Source organism: Anser cygnoides, chromosome 1, assembly GCF_040182565.1.
Source record: "Anser cygnoides isolate HZ-2024a breed goose chromosome 1, Taihu_goose_T2T_genome, whole genome shotgun sequence".
NCBI lineage: Eukaryota > Metazoa > Chordata > Aves > Anseriformes > Anatidae > Anser > Anser cygnoides.
Genome location: NC_089873.1, coordinates 37,075,833 through 37,097,108, shown reverse-complemented (window position 1 = coordinate 37,097,108; position 21,276 = coordinate 37,075,833). Strand labels below are relative to the sequence as shown.

General features: G+C 40.0%; 1 protein-coding gene across 1 annotated transcript; it reads left to right on the top strand.

The window, feature by feature from the left end:
- The first annotated feature begins 16 nt into the window (after positions 1-16).
- GNS (glucosamine (N-acetyl)-6-sulfatase) lies at positions 17-20,853 on the top strand. Its single transcript, XM_066992549.1, has 14 exons — positions 17-250; positions 471-530; positions 1,176-1,382; positions 2,874-2,939; positions 3,332-3,430; positions 5,877-6,044; positions 9,779-9,861; positions 11,244-11,362; positions 11,896-11,999; positions 12,387-12,488; positions 13,712-13,819; positions 14,500-14,610; positions 16,164-16,324; positions 17,198-20,853. The coding sequence occupies exons 1-14, from the start codon at positions 110-112 to the stop codon at positions 17,271-17,273; spliced, it is 1,605 nt and encodes a 534-aa protein (XP_066848650.1). The 5' UTR covers positions 17-109; the 3' UTR covers positions 17,274-20,853.
- The last annotated feature ends 423 nt before the right edge of the window (positions 20,854-21,276 follow it).

The following is a 21,276-nucleotide window of genomic DNA, read 5'->3' as shown; positions in this document are numbered from 1 at the left end:
CCCCGCTCCGCCGCTCATCTGCCGGGGGCGGGGCGGGGCCGCGCGGTGCTCCCCGGGGCTCGGCAGCCTCAGCTCCGCTCCCCTCGGCTCCCCTCAGCACCTCGCCGCCATGTCCCCTCCTGCTCCCGCAGCAGCGGCCCGGGGGCTGGTGCTGGCCGCGCTGCTGGTGCTGAGCCTGGCGCAGGCGGCGCGGAGGCCCAACGTGGTGCTCGTCCTCACCGACGACCAGGACGTCTTCCTGGGCGGCATGGTGAGCCCGGCACGGCGGGGGGGAGCTTGTGGTAAACCCTGAGGGGAGCGGGGCTTCGGCACCGTGGGGCAGAAAACGCGGCGTCCCCCGGCGGGCTGGTGTCACCCGCGTGAGGGCAGGGGGAAAGCGGGCGCAGGGCGGCTGTGGGAGCTGGGCCCGGCCCTGTCGGCGTCTGGTGGCACCCGGCTGCGGCCTCACGGCGCCCTCACCTCTCTTGCAGACCCCCCTGAAGAAGACCAACGCGCTCATCGCGCAGATGGGAGTCACCTTCGTGAACGCGGTGAGTGTTTGCGTTACCTCTCGGGGCCCCTCACGTGTGTGTGTCTGTGCTTAATCCACAATTTCAGAGCCTGTGAACTTCTACAAATCCGTATGTACGTGTCTGGTTTCTTTAATACCTAACTACTCTTACGTCTCAAAATATATGTAGCTGAAAGCCACGCTCAGTCTTACAGGGGAAAATTTCACTTCCTAAAAGTACTCTGGGTTAACTTCCTTAGCCAGTGAGGTAAAACTGCCTGGTAAGTATTTTTATTATAATCTAAGAAGCTTTAAAAAAAGCTACTTAAAACTTTTAGCTTTCTGTGCGTTGATAACACGCTTCAATATTCAATATTCTAATACATCATGGCTAAAGTAATGTAGTGAATCAACTGGTAAGTAGTATTTGTGATACAGGGGATGGGGGTGGAGGCCGTATGCTGGAGAAACAAAAAACTGGTTTCACATGCAGCGTTTCACTAGTGAAAATAGTTGGGGTGTAATTCTTTGCCTCCAAAAAGGAGAATATAATATCTTGTGCAGTTTTAAAGCCCTTGAACTTCTTAATCAACCTATTGTCTGATGTTTCAAACCTGTAAATTTAAAGGAAAAAAAATATTCCACAATATCAATCATGTATCTTTTCATCCTGCTTTTTTTCCAGTATGTTCCCAGTGCACTTTGCTGTCCCAGTCGTGCTAGCATTTTAACAGGAAAATACCCTCATAATCATCACGTTGTCAATAACACTCTGGAAGGAAACTGTAGCAGCAAATCATGGCAGAAGATTCAAGAGCCGTATACCTTCCCAGCCCTGCTCAAATCTATGTGTGGCTATCAAACGTTCTTCGCTGGAAAGTATTTGAATGAGGTATTATGTGCTTATGTTTCTACTGTTTGTATACATTTCTAAAATATTCAGTGATTTTTGTATTCATAATGATGTATTCCCAAAATATTTAAAATGGATACTTGGATAAACAATTTTCTCTACTGAAACAGGGTAAATAAGATGCAAAGTTCAAATCTGGAACTTAACTTAAAGTCAGATTCTTAGTTCCCTGAATGTTTTTAAAAGTTGATTGTGAAAGGATCCAAAGGTTTTTTTCAGTGTGTTCAGATGTGTTAATTGCTAGAGATGATTCATTTTAGACTGTAGGAAATAAATGACTGTCATGTAGTATCTATGAAGAATGCTATCAGGCCAGCACCATAGGTGTTAGAACAGTTTTACTTGAAGACAAAAATAGGTCTGTCTCACTGTTCCTGATGTATCTCCTTGAATCAGGACTACTTTCTTTTTAGCAGTTAATGTGCTATTTTAAATATTAAAAGTTCACTGAAGTAAACTCACTGGGATTAGTGGAGCTCTCTGCAGAGGTTACTCCACACTTTTTATTAAATTACTTGTGTGTGCATGCACTTCTTGTATTTTTCCTGTGAATTTTCCTGTATTTTTCCTTTGAACTGTGGTTCACAGTAGTTTATGGTAAGCTTTAAAATTCATCACTAATAATCTAAGATGAGGTGTGGTTCTTGTGTGATGGAGTTGTATTTGGAGCTAGATGACATAGAGTTCTTAACAGCATTATTTTCCTTGCATCTCTTGGTGGAAAACAGTGGTATAATAAAATAATGGAACGTGAATGTTCATTGCCAGGCACAAGTCTACTGAACTTACTGATGTGACTAGAGGAAGGAAGGCTTGTTTGGCTTCCTTTGAGCATCCCTTGACTCAGCATAATCTCCTGTCCCTGCAGTAAGGGGAGCCATGTAGATGGCAGAGGACAGCACTGAGAAGACGTGCTGTGTTGCTCTGAGGCATCTTCTGTTTTAAATTTGGCACTGGTTCAGCCATTGGTTTCCTTTTTGCTGGCTTCAGGGCTGGTTGTTGTGGATCATTTGGCACTAAGACGACAGCAGCTAGCACTGCTTTAAGTTCACACCAGCTCTTCAGGCAGGATGATGGAGGCTGTTGGTTTATGTGAAGTCATCTTTAATCTCTTCTGAACTGTTAGCACAAAACCCGAGACTGTCTCGTTGCATGTTTTGATCATATCTTATTACATGGTGATTTATTGTGTGTTCTGTAGGATTTCTGCATACATTCACGTGCAGAGTAGAAGAGGGATTAAAGTTTAAATTTTATTGGTGAATCCCTAATAGGTTAGTTACCTTAACCCTTATCTCTTTAACAGGCTGTACATACACTCTTATGTACGAGTAGATATATTCCTTCTGAAGTTGAATTTGGCTTATTTGGATTTCTGACTAACGTTGAATAAAGCACATGAATATGAAATGTAACTTCTAGCTTTTATTCATGATAACAGAAACTGAGTCATGGCCTGTCTCTTTTCAGTATGGAGCAGAGGATGCAGGGGGAGTTGGCCATGTCCCTCCTGGATGGAGTTTTTGGTATGCTTTGGTATGTGACTTGTTTTTAATATACTTAATTTTGGTAACTTTGGAATCCAACTCCTGTTCTAACTTTGCTGGTCCTGAAACAGCAGCCACAGCATCTAACAGTTTAACATAAATCTTACTGTCTTTTCTCTACTTCATGTCAGTCCGTTGGCTTTCACAAGGACTGCTCCTACTCAGATGTCTGGGGAAAACCCCAATTTGTAAAGCCAAAGCAGTGTAAGATAACTGCGATATGTGCTGTTGTTGGGGACCAGTTTTGAGAATTCTTGGGCTGTCCTTGTGACAAATGCTTGTAACATATTTGATGAATGCTTGTTGGGAGTTCTTCTTGATTATTCTAAGTAATCAGTGTTGCTCTGTAGAAAAATGCGTGTAACTTTTCTTTTTTCACAGGAGAAAAATTCCAAGTACTACAACTATACTCTTTCAGTAAATGGCAAAGCACGAAGACATGGTGAAAACTACAGCGTAGATTATCTGACAGATGTACTGGTAAGAAATTTCACAACGTCTGTGTCACAAAAGCTACTTATGACCAGATAATGTCTCATGCTGGGGGCTTGAGGGGGGGCTGGGGATGGCGATTCGTTAGTTCATAAATACTGCATGATTGTGCGGTCATGGTCATAAGCAGACATTAACCAGCAAAACAAGATTCACACGAGATTGTGTGAATTTAAAAATGACACGTTCGTGCACATGAGGTGTGAAAAGGAAATTGGTTTCAACTGTCCATTTGCTACCAGTAACCTCAGTGCGAGGTTACTAATGACTGCTGTGGTACGTGAGGAACGTGATGGATACAAGCCATGTCTTAAATTACTTCACAGAAGGATGTATTTCATTATAGTACTCAACTTCTGTAACAGATTAATTGCACCAAAATTTCAGTAGGAAATTAAGCATGTAAAAGTAACTTCGTGCTGTTCTGTTTGGTAGGTATTACAATGTGTCAGTGTCTTGTCACCCTTAACTACATCAAACAGATAACTTAGGCATATCAAAGGCTAATTAATGCACCATGGACCGTGAGGGCAACTTTTCTGCCAAAATGTGTTGCCAACCAGGGAAGCCTTTAGCCTTTTTGTCCTTTTGAGACAAAGAAAAGTAATTAAGAAAGTTAACAGAGATAATAAAATACTTAAAGGAAAGTTGTAAGAGTTAGTTTTAGTTCTCTTGAGGCCCTGTTTAGCAAGTACCTTGGATTTTGTTTTGTGTTTTTTTTCTGTTGCTTCCACCCCCTCATCTCCCTGCAAAAGCTGGAGTCTTAAGTTAGTGTTCTGTTACAGTTATGTTAATTGGCATTCCTGAGAGCTTGCATGCTCAGGAAAACTCTTCCCTGAAGTCTCCTGAAGAAGTAAGTTTGTGGTCTTCTGTTGAGACTCTGAGGTTCATTACCAGTTTTTTAAACCTAGACAACTGCTTACTAGGGACAGAAATGATTGATGTTTCTTAGGGCATGTAACAGCTGTCTGATTAAATTTAGATTTACAGTGGCTAAAGCTAGATTGGAATTGATAAGCCAGAAGTGAGTTAACTGTTCTGTTACTGGCATTGTATCAGTCTTACTGATCCTTCAGTAGCTCATAAGCATTTCAACCGACAGATTGCTCATAAACTTCTTAGCTGTGGTGGGTTGCCTGTCGATACAGCAGTATATGATGATTTTCAGTGTGTTGCATTCTAACTTCTGCCTACAGTTACCAAATATGTATTCATCATTTCAAATTAGCGTTTGAGTTCAATTCTCTGTGTGGGTGTTGCACACCGTACCTCTGCTGCCAGATGTGTGGCAATAGAGACCACCAGGAAAAAGCTTAAGGAGCTTATGCGAAGTTCCTGTGTTGCTTGATGGGATGAGCAACCTCCTTGTCCTAAGGACATCCAGGTGATGAAGTGTAGTATTAAGAATCTGAACACCTGGATCTGTCTACTGCAGTTTAAGCTCCTAACTAGCTCAGACTAGTTCTGAGTTTGCCTCCTTCACACAGTTCTTATCCTCCCTTAAATCTGTAGTTACATACTTGAAGTCCAGACCCTGTTGCTTAGCTGTGGAAGTTAGGAGGAAGGAAGAGGAGGTTGTATTAGCAGGAAATTCCTAGTGTTTCCTTTCATCTAGAGGATGAGAAGGAAATCTCAGGGATATACTAATCAGACAGGAAAAGAAAACATTGCAGGATCTGAATAGTGGAGAACTCACCAGCAAGTAGTATCTTCGAAGCCTTCCCCCAGTCAATCTTAGAAGTTAAAGCTGAAATGAAACTCAGTCTCCTCGAACTGGCTACTTGAAGTTGGACATAGACTGAAGTGAAAATGAAAGTACAATGACTTGGCATGAGTGGTAGGAACCTGGCACTGTGCTTCACCGTAGAGCTTCTGGTTTCACCAGCACAGATGTGGCACCCCTTAGAGAGTAGGAGTTGACTGCATCGTGAGCATACACTATAAACAGTGGAGCAAAATAACTTGTTCAGAACTTTTGCTACTTCATAAGACAACTGAATCTGACAGACTGTGATCTGTCAGGCATGAGATGGCATTCTGAGAGCCTCAAAGACTCAGACTATATTGAATTTGCAATTTTACTCAGTGACAGGAGGCTTCAAGTGGATTTTGTTGAGACATGGAGTAGGTGCAGTGGCGTGAGAAGCTGGAGTCATCCTTTGCATCCTTTTGAGCTTTCCAGGCCTAAATAATGTAAAGGTCTAAAGCAGAATGCTGTTCAGAGATGTGGGACAAAGAATTTAGCACTTGGTTTTATTTTATTGGGAGCTGCTGTTTTGGATGCTTGTAGATGGGCAAGTAATAAGCTTCTGAAGTGGCGTAAACGTTCCCGGTACTACCAAGCTCTAACTGTTTTGCATGCCTAGTTTGGGTTTTTTGAGTACATTTTACCTTTGAAGTTACGACTTATTTTCTTCAACAAAACTCTTCACAGGCCAACATGTCATTGGACTTCTTGGAGTACAAATCTAATTTTGAACCTTTCTTCATGATGATCTCAACCCCAGCACCACACTCGCCTTGGACAGCTGCGCCACAGTACAAGAACAGCTTTCAGAACGTCAGTGCGCCAAGAAACAGCAATTTCAACATTCACGGAAAGGTAAGCTACCCTGTGAGGTTGTTCCACTAGTTTGTGAGAGCAGTAGGCAGTGACCCTGACTTGCATGTTAAATTTAAACAGAAGAATAGGCCAATGCAATGACTACTGGTTGTTTGGTTATTTTAATCACCCTTTATGGGTAAGGTATGTCTATTGTGACTTAGGTTTTGCATATTGATATCTTGTAAATAAAAAAAGTCAGTGGCAGAAATAACATGGTTTAATAGAATAATGATTGGTAAGTGGGGGAAAAAGTTAATTCCTTGTCCAGTTTCCAGATTGTCCTGAAGCACTTCATGTTCTTTCATTGCTCTTCAGCGTGTTCAGGAGAACACATGGGTGGTGTGCTACACAAAGGCTCAGAGGAAGAATGAGAACACCGTCTTCTGCGCGTGCCTGCTCGTGTGGGTGGGATGGTCCTTTGCTTGAGCTCATAGCAAAGCTGCCCCAACTTGACAAGCTTATCAGGCCGGCCAGAAGGCTTTGTGAAATTGTGAGCTGCAGGGCCCAGGGTCATAAAGGTCTTTGAGAATTTGGCTCTAGTTTGCTGAAATAACTTGTAACCAGAATTGCTCAGCCTAGCGTTACAAACTCAGACAGGTTTGTCACAGGCCAGTACCTTCCACTGCTGGGAAACTTAGCCGTGTATAGTCTAGCTTACACTAATCTGCTGCTTTTGCTTCCGCTTATTGGTAGAGTAAGCCACAAACAGTTAATCTGGTGAGATATTTAATTTGTGGGGTTTGGTATTTTTCTGGTCCAATTAGTCTCAAATGCAGACCTTACTGCACTTCACTGTTTAACTTACGTCAAGATTTCACTTGGAAAATACACTTAAAGGGCAGAAAACACCTCCCAGGCAGGAGAAGAGGAAACTGTGAGAAACAGCAGTGTGAGCACCAAGGTCACTGAAGAAGGAGGGGAGGAGGAGGTGCTGCTCCAGGCACCAGAGCAGAGATTCCCCTGCAGCCTGTGGAGAGGCCCGTGGTGGAGGAGAGAAAAGCATGAGGGAGCAGCAGAGACATGCTGTTAGGGACTGACTGCAGCCACCCGTTCCTCATCTGCTGGGTGGGGGACAGGGGAGGTCGGGAACACAGCTGGGTATGAGGAAAAGGGCAGAGAGGAAGGCAGCAGATGAATTTCTGTCTTTTTCATTGATCTTGAAGTCTTTTTTTCCATTAAAAAAAAATCCTTAACTTTCTTAGCCTGTGTTACCGTAATAACTGAATGCTTTCAAAGGTGTGAGCTAGAAATAACTTGACCAGTGAAGTTAGCACCTAGCCAAAAAATACAATTTGGGAGGTCGCTTATGTGAAGCAAAAGCTCTGCATGTGCTTATATAATACAAAGCAAAATGACAGACTCATTTCATGTTTGGTAGGTAATACCCGTGGGTGCAGCAATCTTGCTAGGTTTCACAACAGGAATGGACTAGCACTGCCTATCTTCCTAGACATAAAAGAGCTCCGGTCATTAACAGCGTGCATCTCTTTAGGTGGTAACGTCATAATCTTCGAGCCTAGCTCTTTTTTGAGCTTCGTTGTTTTCTGGGGCAAGTGCAATTCCTGCCATAGTAATAAATGTATGCTTTGGCTCAGACCCTCAAGTCGCTGATGTTGTAATGTTTGCTGGGCAATCTCGCATTGTGTAGTCTTGCATTTTACAGCCTTGATACCTGAATCAACGTTGCCTGGCTTCCTTGTGTAGTACGTGGGCAAGAGGTACTAAAAGGAGCAGCGTAGGTGGAATCTCTGCATAAAGAGTAGGATTTGAGTTCTCATCACGCTGGCCAGTGATGTGTACTCTGCTTTCTGCTTAGAATCCTCAGCAGTGAACTATACCAAGTGGTAGGTAGCTGTCTGGTTTCCCAGGCAAGGCTCTTGATACTCTGGGTGAGTGGTCTAAGAAAGCTTTTTCTGAGAGAAGTTGACCGAGATGTGTGTCAGGTATTTCTCTTGCTTGGATTGTTGTCCCTGCAAGCTGGAGCACAGCTGTGTCCAGATTCTGCTGCCAAGACGGGGTGTTCTGTCTCAAGGTCTTGTAAACTTTCTTTCAGAACGGGACACAGGGAGGCAGCAGGACAGGTGGACAGCTTTATGCATAATCTGGTGAAAGAAACTCGACAGGGAAACAAATTTGAGGGCAGTGCATCAGTATGAAGTCTGTTGAAATCCACAAAGGTGTTAAGGTGCTGTGTGAAGTTTCTGAAACTTAAAGAGAAAGCTAGGAATATCAAAATACTCCAGAAAAGAGGGGTTCCTATTTCACAGCAATAGAAACAAAGCACAGTTGTGCCTTGGGGAGGACCTTTCTCAAGTCCACCTCCTGAGAAAGGTGTCCGCAGAGGTGACATTGCTGGATCCTTCATTTCCTGAAGAACTTGTGCTGAGCTGGGGATGGGGGTTGTGATGTCTGTCCTTAATTTTGCACTCCTGACCAACACATAAGCCCTAGGCGTTTGGTCTTGACGATGCCATCAGTTTTCTTGCCAAGATGGATGTAGCATCTGTCCAGAGAACTGCTTTACAACTGCCACAAGCAAGGTCTGATACAACTGAGTTAAAATAAACTGGGCCTGATACTAGTTCTCCATGCCAAAAGTCTTTTCTTCGGTCTGCAAAACACAGAACAGGGAAACTGCAGAAGATGAGTCACTTCATTGTGAGTCCTTAAAGCCTTCTGAACCCTTTCAGTCATTCACTTGTGACAGGAGGGAAATTGCGTAACTAGAGGCTCTGGAGAGGAGTGACCAGCTAAATATAGGCTCAAGCTGGAGATGAGGAGTGGATCATGTCTGACTTAGTAAACAAAAAAGTGTAAAGTTGCCTTGACAGGACTTTCTCCTTTATTCTGCTCCCCACTAATACTAACCTTCAGCCTGCTCACAACAGCCCTTCCCATGCATTTATACAGTGCCTGACCCAGTTCAGGCTGGTGCTTCAGGATGTGCAGCTATAACTTTTCATATGAAGAGTTTGATCATCTCTCTTACTTGGGGAAGGGGGGGGGGGGTGAGGGTAGAAGGGAGAGGGCTGTTTCTGAAACTTGGGGATGAAAAATAATAACAATTCAGCAAAGAAACACTCTTTCTGGAATAAAAAAATCCAACTAAATTTGGGATGTTTTTTCCCTCAAATTTGGGATGTTTTTCTCTCAATAGTCTCCAGCCCTGAGTTCATAGGCTACTGAGAATCTGATAGTGGCCGATCTTTCTATCACCTGTCCATAAATTAGGTAGTCTTAATTGCAGGCATTTCTCCCCACTTCTCAACTTATGCTAGGATGCTCCCAAGTATCAGTCCCAAAAGAACCTTACTTTGACAACCATATCCAATTTTATAATGCTGCACAATCCTTCAGACTTTTTTTCCTATCAGACCTGTATCAGGCTTCTTCCTGAATTTTGTTAGCTATTGAAACTTTGTTTGGGAGAGCCTTCCCTAGCAATTTGCATGAATTCTTTCCTGGACTGCTTTGCAAATATTCACAGCTATTTTTTTGTCAAAGGACCAAGCACAATGGAGCTGTAACATGTTCTCTCTTGCAACTTAGGTCTTACGTAAACCAAAACTGGAGTCAGGTCATTTTGATAGTATTACCTAGCTATTTCACAGGAATCATGTGGCTGTTTTACCCTAAACAAGATTTATTTTGTAATCAGCCTAAGAAAGGTTTAAAAGCTGATACAAACCTTTTCTTGTTCTTCTCTTCTACCCTGATCTGTCTTTCTTTAGAACAAGCACTGGTTAATTCGACAAGCAAAGACTCCAATGACTAACTCTTCAATACAGTTTCTTGATGATGCTTATAGAAAGAGGTAAGAATTTTTTTGTTGTTGCTTAAAATTTCTGCTCAAAACTTGTCTTGTTTTTGGTTTCATGGTTTTTTTTGTTCCTTTTTTTTTTTAAAGGGCTGTAGTAGGTCTGACAATAGATGTTACCTGTAATAGCTGTGTCATTTGTCTCAACACATCTGACTTTGAGTTTACTTTTTGCAAAGAAAATTGTAATTGACTTTGGAAATATTTTTCTCCTAAATCATAGAAAGACATCGTGCTTGGTGTCTTTACTGCTTTTCTTTCGATGCACAATACACTTTCAAAAATAATAATAAAAAAGACACAATTCACTACTTTGGAAGCACTTGAATTCCAGATTCTTATATGATGTACATGAAATACCGATTTATCAGCCAGCTAATCTCATTAATGTTGGCTCTGTCTGTTTCTTAGTCCCATCTTTTCAGGCAGGAATATCTGTAATAATTCTGACCGTCTAAGGCAAGTGCTCGATTCCCTTTTTATAAGGGGTTAGGGAAAGTGGGGAGGGAATGTGAAGATACAGCTTGTTCTCTTACTATGAAGAGAGGTGTATTTGTTTACGTTGTAGGGTTCTGAAAGAAATGTTAGCGTAACTTTAAATGTTAAACTTCATTTTGAGCAGTTATCAGGCATTAGCTTATTGCTTTGGAGGTGGAAGACCAGGCTTTTTTTTTTTTTTTTAGGCTCTTGCTTTATAAAATGTGAAGGCAAAATTATGCAGCAATCTTAAATTAAGCCTGGAGACAACAGGATCTAAGAATTAAATAACTCCAGTTAATTCAGCATAATACTAGTCTGAGAAGAGGTCTTATTGTTGACCTACTGGAAGCGTTCTCAATGACAGACCCCATGACAAAGGAAAGAATAACCTGTGACTGTTCAAGGCTTTTAGATATCCTGGAATAACAGACCCTGATACTACATAATACAAAATAACTGACGTGCTTTCCAGGCAGAAAGGATCCCTTAGAGAAAATCAAATTCTTGAAAGACTTGTATTTTAGTATTAAAAATTAGATATAAAGAACTAATAACAAATGACCTTGTAAGAGATAACTCTGACTCTTTGTTACTGTGTTGCTTCAAAGTTGGTCCTGGCTGTCTCCAGATAAGATAAGAAGTAATCATCATTTTGACGTCTTTCTCAGACACTGCAGAATAAAATCAACAAGAACTGAAGACAAACAGTCCGTTTCTATCTTAAGCTGCAGCCTCAAAAAGTACAGAATAGTAATCTATGAAGTTTGTTTTCAGAATCTGCAAATAAAATAATCTGTTTACAGTGCATACGCTACTAATTTAGAGCAACATGAATGCCCTAAGAGCCAGAATTATTCTAAATTTTTCATTTTTGTGTGAATTGCTTTGTTTCTGTATAGGTGGCAAACTCTGTTGTCAGTAGATGACCTGGTGGAGAAACTAGTGAAGAAATTGGAATTCCATGGAGAACTGGATAACACATACATCTTCTATACATCAGACAACGGCTTCCATACTGGTAAGGTTTTCACTGCTTACTGAACGTTTGTAGAAGATCCAGAAATCACACACAACATGTCACTCTTGTGGCCACTCCAGAAAATGGGAACAGCAGCTGTGGAAAACTGTAGACATGACAAGTACCAATGTGAATTACAAAACGTTCTGTAGTTGCAGTGTGGAGTGTTTGGCGATATTTCTTGGTTTGTTTGGGTGTTTGTGTTTTGTTGGTTTTCAGCATTACTGTCTACTGCTAAAATTAGATAGAAATGAAGGAAGGATCTCTGTAGAGTTGACCAATAAATATCTGTCTTAAAGACCTATCTCTACATCAAGTTGCACAGCTGAATATGTGGTATCTAAGCTGTTAATCCTTGAGATATGTCTTACAGGAACTGACAGCTTCAAAATATCCTCTACTTTGTTAATGTAGTTGATGTTAAGAACCTCTTCTGACTTCTTAAAATTGGTTGCTGGAAATTGAGTAACACAAGACTCTTTCTAAACATAAAACAAGAACCCATTTAACTTTCTCCCTTTTCTAATGTATAGGCCAGTTTTCTTTGCCAATAGACAAACGGCAGCTGTATGAGTTTGATATCAAAGTTCCACTGCTAGTTCGAGGACCAGGGATAAAACCAAATCAGACAAACAAGGTAGGTAAGAAGTGAAGACAATACTGCTCTGCTTCTGTTTTTTCACAGTTACCCACTTTATATCATTTAGAAATTATTGCCTACATGGGGTGGTAGAAAATGCAAAGACCTTATTTTAAAAAAAAAAAAAGCTCTACAACCTTGCTTGAATCAGTAAAATTAAGTAATTGCAGGCTGTAGAAATAAAGTAGGTGTGGAGATCACTTTCTGAAGACCCTAGCATTGCTTGTGAATGTGGTTCTGTAGTTCTACAGGTTCTATTAGACAATGAAGATAAAATTAAGTACTTGTGATTTTAGATACACTTAAACGCTAAAATATAGCAGTCTCATTATTATATCCGTTAGGTTCTGTTCTTCTGAACTAACAGTTTTCCTCACCCTGCAGATGCTTGTTGCAAATATTGATTTGGGTCCCACTATTCTGGATATTGCAGGCTACGACTTGAATAAGACCCAGATGGATGGAATGTCACTATTGCCGCTGTTGGTAAGTAGATGGACAGGGATTGTAACCAGTAATTGTTGTAGGGGTTATTCAAAGTGCATACCATTCCCTTCAACGGACTTCTGGTTCATATTCTTCCCTTGTTTACTTTTACAGATTATTCATAGCTTGCGGGGAGGGAGAGGGGGTGTTGGTATGCTGTTTACATGCAGGTATATTGTGATAAGCACTACAGCTTTGTGGTTGTTTTGTAACCAAAACTTGTCATCCTTTGGCTAATCCTGCCGTACATAAAGAACTTCCTATTATGAAGGCTGTATGGTATTTCCAGTTTGCACCATCGTTTGCCTTTTCCTTAGGATTTTTCAGTATAGACATGAGAGAAAAGCAGGCTGTTTTTACTGACATCTTTGGTTTGCCTCAGTTTTCAGCAGAACTAGTGGTTCCCCCTAAAACTCTGCAAAAATGCAGGTGGTTTCATAAAGTGAACCTGACCTTTCCACTATGCGAGCAGAAGCCTACTTAAATAAAGCTGCTTGTAGTTGATCCTTTTAGTTTTAATTAAATTTAGTCTATAAATTGAAGACAGCTTACTTGGAAATGTGGGAGATCATCTAGATTTAAAACAGTGCTTTGCTATTAAAACCTTGTATCCCAACCTTAAGCTGTTCATTAGATGGAAGCATATAAAAGGTATCTAGTTTAAACTCCGACAAGCAAAAATGTGAAACTCGTTGTTTCACTGCTTATATCTGTGATGGTGCTGTATATTAACCTTATAATTCTTTCCCCCACTCTATCTTTTAAAATGCGTCTACAAATAGAGCAGCTTAAAACTTAGTTGCTTCTTAAAGCTGTTTATCTTTTACGCTAAGGCTATCTTTTTCCATCTGTTGTGGTCATCTGATATAAATCAAAGAGAAAGAGAAACAGCCTTGTTACAGGGATCTTGTCTGTAATACAGTAGTTTCTAGCCATGTGGCTTGTGTTTTGTACTGCTGCATGATTGATCCCTTTATAACTTGAAGATGGTACTTTAGTACCCTTATTATAAAGGTTTAGGGTTCTTTGATTGAATCCTTGTCTTCTAGCTACCCAAGGCATTCTAACCTAAGACTGAATATTATTTTAAGATTGACTCAAACTAGGGACCATGACTCAAACTGCCTTTTAAGCAGTGAATAGAATTTATTTTCCCAGGCATGGAACATTTCTTCTCTTTCACAGTTCAGTGAATATTAAGTCATGTTAACCTCTTGTCCTAGAGAGGAGACAAAAATGTGACATGGAGATCAGACTTCTTGGTGGAGTACCAAGGAGAAGGATATAACGGCAGTGATCCTACCTGTCCTGGCCTAGGACCTGGTGTCACAGTAAGTAGGGCAAGATTTGTTTAATATTAGAAAATAGCAGCTGACTTAAAGCTCTGAATGTTCTGTGGGCTAACCTGGTTCTAGAAGCAAGCTTCCAGTGTCTTGGTAAGCAGGGGCTAGCTCTGTAGGTGCTGCGCAGCATTTAAGAATCAGGGAGACATCCAGCGATGCGGAAGTGATGTGTCCACATGACCATACAGAACAGTTGCCCTTTTAGTGGGAATCTACGGGGCCTGTGGGCGGAAGAAATAGCCAGAAAGGAGTGGACTGGACAAAATGGCTGGCAGCGACATCTTCCTTCTAGAGTTCCAGTGGCTTGTCACACAGTACAATCTTACAGCTTTTTAAGTCACTACCTGCTTTCTGAATCAAAGTTTCCTTTAAGGAAAGCATTCATTTTGTGGTGTATTTAGTAGTTCGTTTTGTGCTGTACTCTTTAGTGTGCATACACAAGCTTCCCAGACAAAATGCATTTAATCACAGTGACTTCATTAACAACACTTCCTCAAGAAGAGCTGACCTTTGCTTAACATCCCCAGTGGACACTTGTTAGGCTAAGATCCAGGTGCTCATTAATTAACTGCATTTGGCTTGAGCTGGTATAGGCTCTAGGGAAAGGATTGCTAGTTCATCTTTATTTTTCCGTGACCTCAAGTATTTGTGAACTGCTTACTTCACAGCACTGCTTCCCGGACTGCGTCTGTGAAGACTCCTATAACAACACATACGCTTGTGTAAGGACGATGTCAACTTCCTGGGATCTGCAGTACTGCGAGTTTGATGACCGGGAGGTGAGTCTCTAACAGACCTTAGCTGTTCACAGCTGTGCGAGTGATTGCCCACAGTCCTGTCTGCTCTCAGCATTTGCATAAAGTAATCTGAAAAGCAGATTACCGCTTGCCCTGCAAGCAGTGCTAAAGTATTTAACTACTGATGAGAATGTTTGACCAAAACTTTGTGGTGAGATGGGGAGGCAGGTGGGAGGGCAGCACGGGAATAGCCTAACTATCACTTTTGCTTCCTGGTATTACTTAACACCCTATGGGGGAGCTGTTTTGAGGCTGGATTCAGTTCCCATTTTTGCCCTAATTCCATGTGACAGATTCCTCTGTACAGCATTTTCTGTTGCATTGTACTCTGCTGTTCTTATGTTTAACTGCAACTCTTTTCCTTGAACAGAAGCCTCAGGCTAATTATCTCTTCTGTTGCTCACGTGTTTGCCTGTTATGGCCAAAAGTCTGTTACAACTTTGAGAAAAGTCTCTGCTGTTAGCTTAAGTTATTTGGTTGTATGGGACGTAGTTGTCTGTTCAGAAACTGTTCACATCTCACTTGCGGAGCACCAGCTGTATGTGCTAAAGCTGGTGAGTCTCAGGGCTGATTGTTACTTGTGCCCATTTGCAAACGGTTGTTCCAGAGAGCACATTGAGTTTGAGGCAAGTGTTAGGATCACAAATTCAATAAGTTGCATTGTCAGCAGATGTGCAGTAAATCAGGTATTCCCAATATCATGCTGCCACACGTCTGGTAATCTGCAAGAAACAACTTAAAGCAGGACAGCCAATTCCACAAGGTGTGTTTTTGCAGGCAGACAGCAAAAAAAGACTGTATAGGAAATAAAGATAGCAGATTCTGCACTTCATTGGTGGCTGAATTTCTGGGTCACTCAGCTTACCTGGGTCAGCTAAATTAAGGCTAACAATATTGGAAAGATGCAGTGAAGTAGTGTTTGAGACCTTGCAGTGAACCTTATAAGAAAGCTTGCAACCAGAGTCTGTCCTGATGCATCTTATCGAAGTTAGACACAACTGAGTCAGTGTTAATAGTTATCATCTGCAATCACAGCTCCTACTGCAGCACAGACAAAACTCCAGCTGAATTTTTTGAGATATGTTTGACTACTGTTTGTCCCACAGACTAGTTTAGAGATTTAATGTACCAAGAAACAAATATACCCCAAAGTTGTCTAGACAAATGAAGTTCTCAAAGTACGTACACACAACAAAAGCTTTTTTTATTAAGGTTATTATTTGTATTCAGCATGTTTTGTACATGCAGTTAAGATGTGTCTGAGTTTTGACAGCTGGAAGTACATGATGAGCATACAGTGGTGATATGATTGTCAGGAAATCGTATTTTGAGATCCGTTAATGAAAAAACAGCCACCTTCTCCATGGCCTTTTCCTCTGGAATTGTAGGCTTAAGACAGGGTCCTTCAGGTGTTAAAAAGATCTGTACTGTAGCAGATGGTTTTGCACCCACCTAAAATACTCCTTTAAAAAAAAAAAAAAAACTCTAACAAAACTTTAGCTTTACATACACACTGTCCTGTCTATATTCAACAGGTGTTTGTGGAAGTATATAACTTGACTGCAGATCCACACCAGATCAACAACATTGCTAAAACAATTGATCAAGAAATTCTAGAGAAGATGAACTATCGATTAATGATGCTGCAGTCCTGTTCAGGAGCAACTTGCCGTACACCTGGAGTCTTTGATCCTGGGTAAACACTGTATCAACTCATAATACTTTTAAGTATAATAATGTACTTTAAAATATATATACGAAATTCTGCATAGAAGGTATTTATGATGAGAGAGAATATCACCAACATACATGCTTTTGTTTAATAGAAATGGCTTCTTGATGCTTATATTTCTTAAATACTTAACTTCTATTGTAATTTAACCTACAAAATATAACTTTATGGTATTAATTCTACTATTCTAATCTTGTCAGCCACTGACTTAGCATAGCTGTAAGCATACAGCTATTCTGGGTAGTCAGACACAAGTGACTTCAGACTTGCCTGCAAGCAATGAAAAGCTCTGCATATTTCCATAGGCAGGAATTTTCCAAATACTTACTTTGATTATTCCTGGAGGTACTGTTAGCAAAAAATATTTTATTGCAGGACCTAAGCTGTATGTATTAGACAGCTGTGGTAAGTAATTCTTGCTGCTTATGTCAAAATTCAGTCAGTACTCATTTGGACTGAAGCTTTTCTAAGCACTGTTTAAAATGTTCTTACAGTTGTGCCACATAAATCTGTAATTTGAGGCAGCAAATGCATCTCGTGAATGCTTAATGTTATACATACCAATATGCTGTTGGTATGTTGTATTTATTTATTTATATATATATATATATATAAATAATTTATTTATTTATATAGCTCGTATTTATTTTTCTTATCAACTCCTTAACTATGCATCGTTATAATTCAGCATACGGTAGAGACAGTCTCTCTACCTATTAGATACCAGCAGAGGAACTATTCGTGTAGCATTATATTGGACCTATTTTAGAGATCAGCTATTTCTAGAAATGACTGTTACTGTAGACTAAGTGTAACTCACGCTGTTCCTTTCTACAGGTACAGGTTTGACCCACGGCTTATGTTCAGCAATCACGGTGTTCGGGCTCGGAGGTTTTCTGCACAGTCCTTATGAAGCATTTAAGAGCCTCTTGCAATCAGCTCCCACTGACCAGTTTCTCCAGTGATTGCAGCAGGTCTGTCTCTGAAACTCTCACTGATCGCAGCTGGAAGACTTCTGATGGGCTATTCAAACCCTGTTTGGAAGAAAACCCTTGTCTTTAGCTGGTTGCCTTGTGCAATATGTATATTTTACAGCTGAACTGTAACTCTAAATCATTAGACACAGCTAACCTGTCTTGCTCAGATATTTGATTACCACCTTTGTCTTTTAAGTACCTTTTCATATCACAGGCACAGAGGTGAATCTATGGCCTACGAATCTGAACCGTTTTTGTTCTAAAAGTCAATAAATGCATATTTGAGTTGGGTTAGATAGGCAGGAGCTATTGCACAGTAATGCTCACCTATATTCAGTGTCACACACGTTCCTGAAGGCTATGTTTAATGATAGGTTTCCTGTGTTGAGCTCAAAGCTGTTAATGACAATAGCAACCTAGCCCAAAATAGCATAGGGAAGGCATTAGTCAAAACTGTAGGATCTGACTAGCAAGTATCTCTTGCAGTCTAAAATCAGTATGCAAAATATCCTCTTTCAATAAGACCACTTTAAATGAGACCAGTGAATTTTGTAGATTTGCTTTGGTAGCTTGCAAACAAGAATGTAATTTCAGCCTCCTAGTTTGAAATGCTGGAATGGGTTAATATGTACTACTGAAAAAACTTAGGGTTTAATATAGGTTTCCTAGTGTGTTAATCAAAACAGAGACTAACAAGTATTCAAATAAGCGTGCCTGTGTTTTGAGCTGTTAAATCTATTTCAGTACACGGAAAGAAGTAATACTAAAACACAGAACAGGGCACCACAGTAGAGTTGATCTCTAACCTCCAAATGTCTTGAATTGTCTAACAAGTCATTAGATTCTTGAAGGTAAATTATTTTGAGAGAAAACTAAAATCACTGTTCGCTAGAAGTTAAGGTAAGGGGGCTATTTTAGGCAGTTTAAGTTCTTTGTAGAGAGAGCTGCTTTTTGGTTGAGACATAACTACGCAATCTGCAGTAAGTGGCCTTCACATCAAAGGAGTGCACAGTAGACATCTAACTGTAGTGTGTTATCATTTGGTTTCCCTTTGGAAGGGTGGTGTTGACTTTTCAACCTTCTGATTAGGCTTATCTGAAATGCAGCTGTCACTTGTACCCAAACTTGAGTATCTTTCTGAATCTTGAGAAACACCTGAACTTGAGTTAGTGTAGAACTTCTGTATAGGTTCATTAGTGAAACACCTTCTAGAAACATTGTGTTATTTGAAACACAAGTTCAAAGTTCATGTTGCTTGTGTGCAAATCAACTGTATTATCAGGCAAAATGGTCTTTCCCTTGTCAAACAAACTGTGGCGCAACTCTAGTTTTTAGCCAGCTATTTTAGATCTTCTAAAGAGAGAGCACGGTGTTTTCAGTTTCTGTCACACAAAACCTTTTACCAAGGGGGCAAAAAATGATCAGGCAACAAGTATGACAATATCAGAACTGCGGAGATACCCTGATACAGATCCACACACAGGACAAAAACAGTGCTACAGTAAAATCATATGAGCTTTCCTTGCTTTTGATTCTGAAGCACAGAAGTTGCCTTTCATGTAGTTTAGTTGCAAACTTCTGTGATGGTAAGGTTTTACTCAAGCTTTTAAAAGCCCTACTTAGAGCTTTTATTTCAAATTCAGCTCACTGTTTCAAATCTTTAAAGTGACCAAATATTTGGAGGAAAATTACTGGAAAAAGGTAGTTTCTCAGCTGAAGCATCTGTATCAATGCTGAGATTTTTGGATACTCTCAAACTATTTGCATGCTTTCAGCTACTCAGGATGGTTTTTTTTCCTCCATTACAATTGGTAGCTTTATCCTTTTCTCTTTGTTTCTCAAGCCTTAGTATCGCCCATCAGTTTGCTTCAGACTCTGTTTTGTCTTTAAAAACAAAACCAAAGTTTTTCATGCTCAAGTATTTTCTTGTATCCTGAGCTAAACCTAAAGTTCATTTACATAGTGTTTTGCTCACATAATTTTGGCAAGTTAGACTTGGTCTTTGTTTAAACTTCATATTGGTAGCTGTGTGGAGGCTGGTACAAAATACACTGTTTATGTTAAACCCTCAATAGCTCTATCAAATCGAGGAGATCGTATGTAAAGTTTATACTTCTGTTAAGTTTCAGTGCAAGTAATGATTTCATTATGATGCTTCTGAATAGAAGAAAAATCTTTGTTGTGGGTACAAATAAATAACATACACTCACTTTTCTTAAAGTGATCTAAAGCCATAGTAAGCAAACTTTTCCTTTTGAAAGTTTTACTTTTTGGCTAATAAATGACATGAAAGTTGACAGTAGAATTGATATAGACTATTCAGCATGTGTGATGAGACAAATTATTCACAGGTTTATGCAGATAGTACAAGTGCTAATTTGGGTACGACTTTATCTGTAACTAGACTCAATAACTTTCCTTCTGCACTCAGAACCACACTATACCTGAAATCTGTTGTAGGTAATATGTCATACTATAAACTCAATTTTAGAATGAAATTAGGCCTTTCTTAACCAAAAAGAAGAGAATTAGCTATTCAAGAAAATAACTTTACTCTCACTTCTGATAGAGGCTTAAAAACATACAATGAATTGAAGGGAGAACAGGAACCAACATCTGCCTGGCTTCCGTTACTTTTGGAGGAGTTTCTTGTGACTTGTCTAGTGTTTATTTCCAGGAATTATTAATTCTAAGTATTCTAACAGTCCTGAATGAACAGTATTAATTCTTATCCCTGACAATTAAAAAAATACATATCATGAAGGAATTTTAACTTGCAGCCAGATCTAATTCCCAACCAAATGGATTTAAAGCTAAATGGTCTTCCTGGATATTCAATTTCTTATGCTATTTGATCGTAGCTGTGTCTGTACCTTGTTACGGAAGGCATTTGTGTTAAATGAAGGGGCCTTACCAGTACAGAGCTGTGTTTAAGTAAAATGTGATTTATTTTTTTTATAAGTCATTATTATCAAAAGCAGAGCTGTGAACTTCAATGATCTGATGCGGTAAAGCAGATACTATGCAGGGAGAAATACAGTTAATAACTTTGACGTTACCCTGAAACAAGAAACACATTCTGTATCATCACTTCAGCATAAATCAATACAGCTAGTACATGTTTACCCAGCACAGGCTCAGTAAATTGGACTTCTGTTTGGGGAATAAAGCTGTAATGTGGACATGCATGGAAACACACAAAACAGGTGCAATACCTCTTCAAGCAATCAACTTAAGTTTGAGACTGATTATACATTTCCTCATAATGAAACAGCTGTCAGTTTTGTTATGATTCAATTAAAGTGAATCTTATTCGTATTCCTTTTCTCTGTATGTGAGCATACTTTGCTGTAGCATGTTGTAAGCGTACTTAGTTTCTGCTGTTTGAACATTTGTTTAGAAAGTGCCCTTCCAGAGGACCCTGTTCACTGCTGCACTTTTGGGAAAAGAAAAAATAAACTGCCTATCAAACTTCTTATCTTTGTTACTGAACTTCAATTAAAGCTTTCCAAAGGATCAGGCTGTGTCACTTTTCTAAAGACGGACTTCTGAACTGATAAGCTAATTCTGTGCTTACTGCCCTATTACTTTAAAAAAAAAAAAGTCTACCAGTGAACTTCTACAGAGTCACAGTTGATCTCTATGTATAGAGTCTAGTAAGACCACACTTGACTACTGCAGGAGGTAGGAACACTGAGGTGAGTGAAGTCATTTAAATGCAGGCTGTACTTCCCAATATTTCTGTGGAAACTGATGTAGCTGAATAGATGGAAAATTTTAAGAACAGACAATGGAGAAACTTGTTCATAACTAAAAGCAGATCGTTCTAGCTCTGCAAAAGAGGAAGAATACAATCCAGTGTAAGGCTTTTTCCAATAATGGGAACTGTGTGCAACAGTTAAATAAGTGCTGCTTCACTTAAGTGCTGCCCTCACCTCA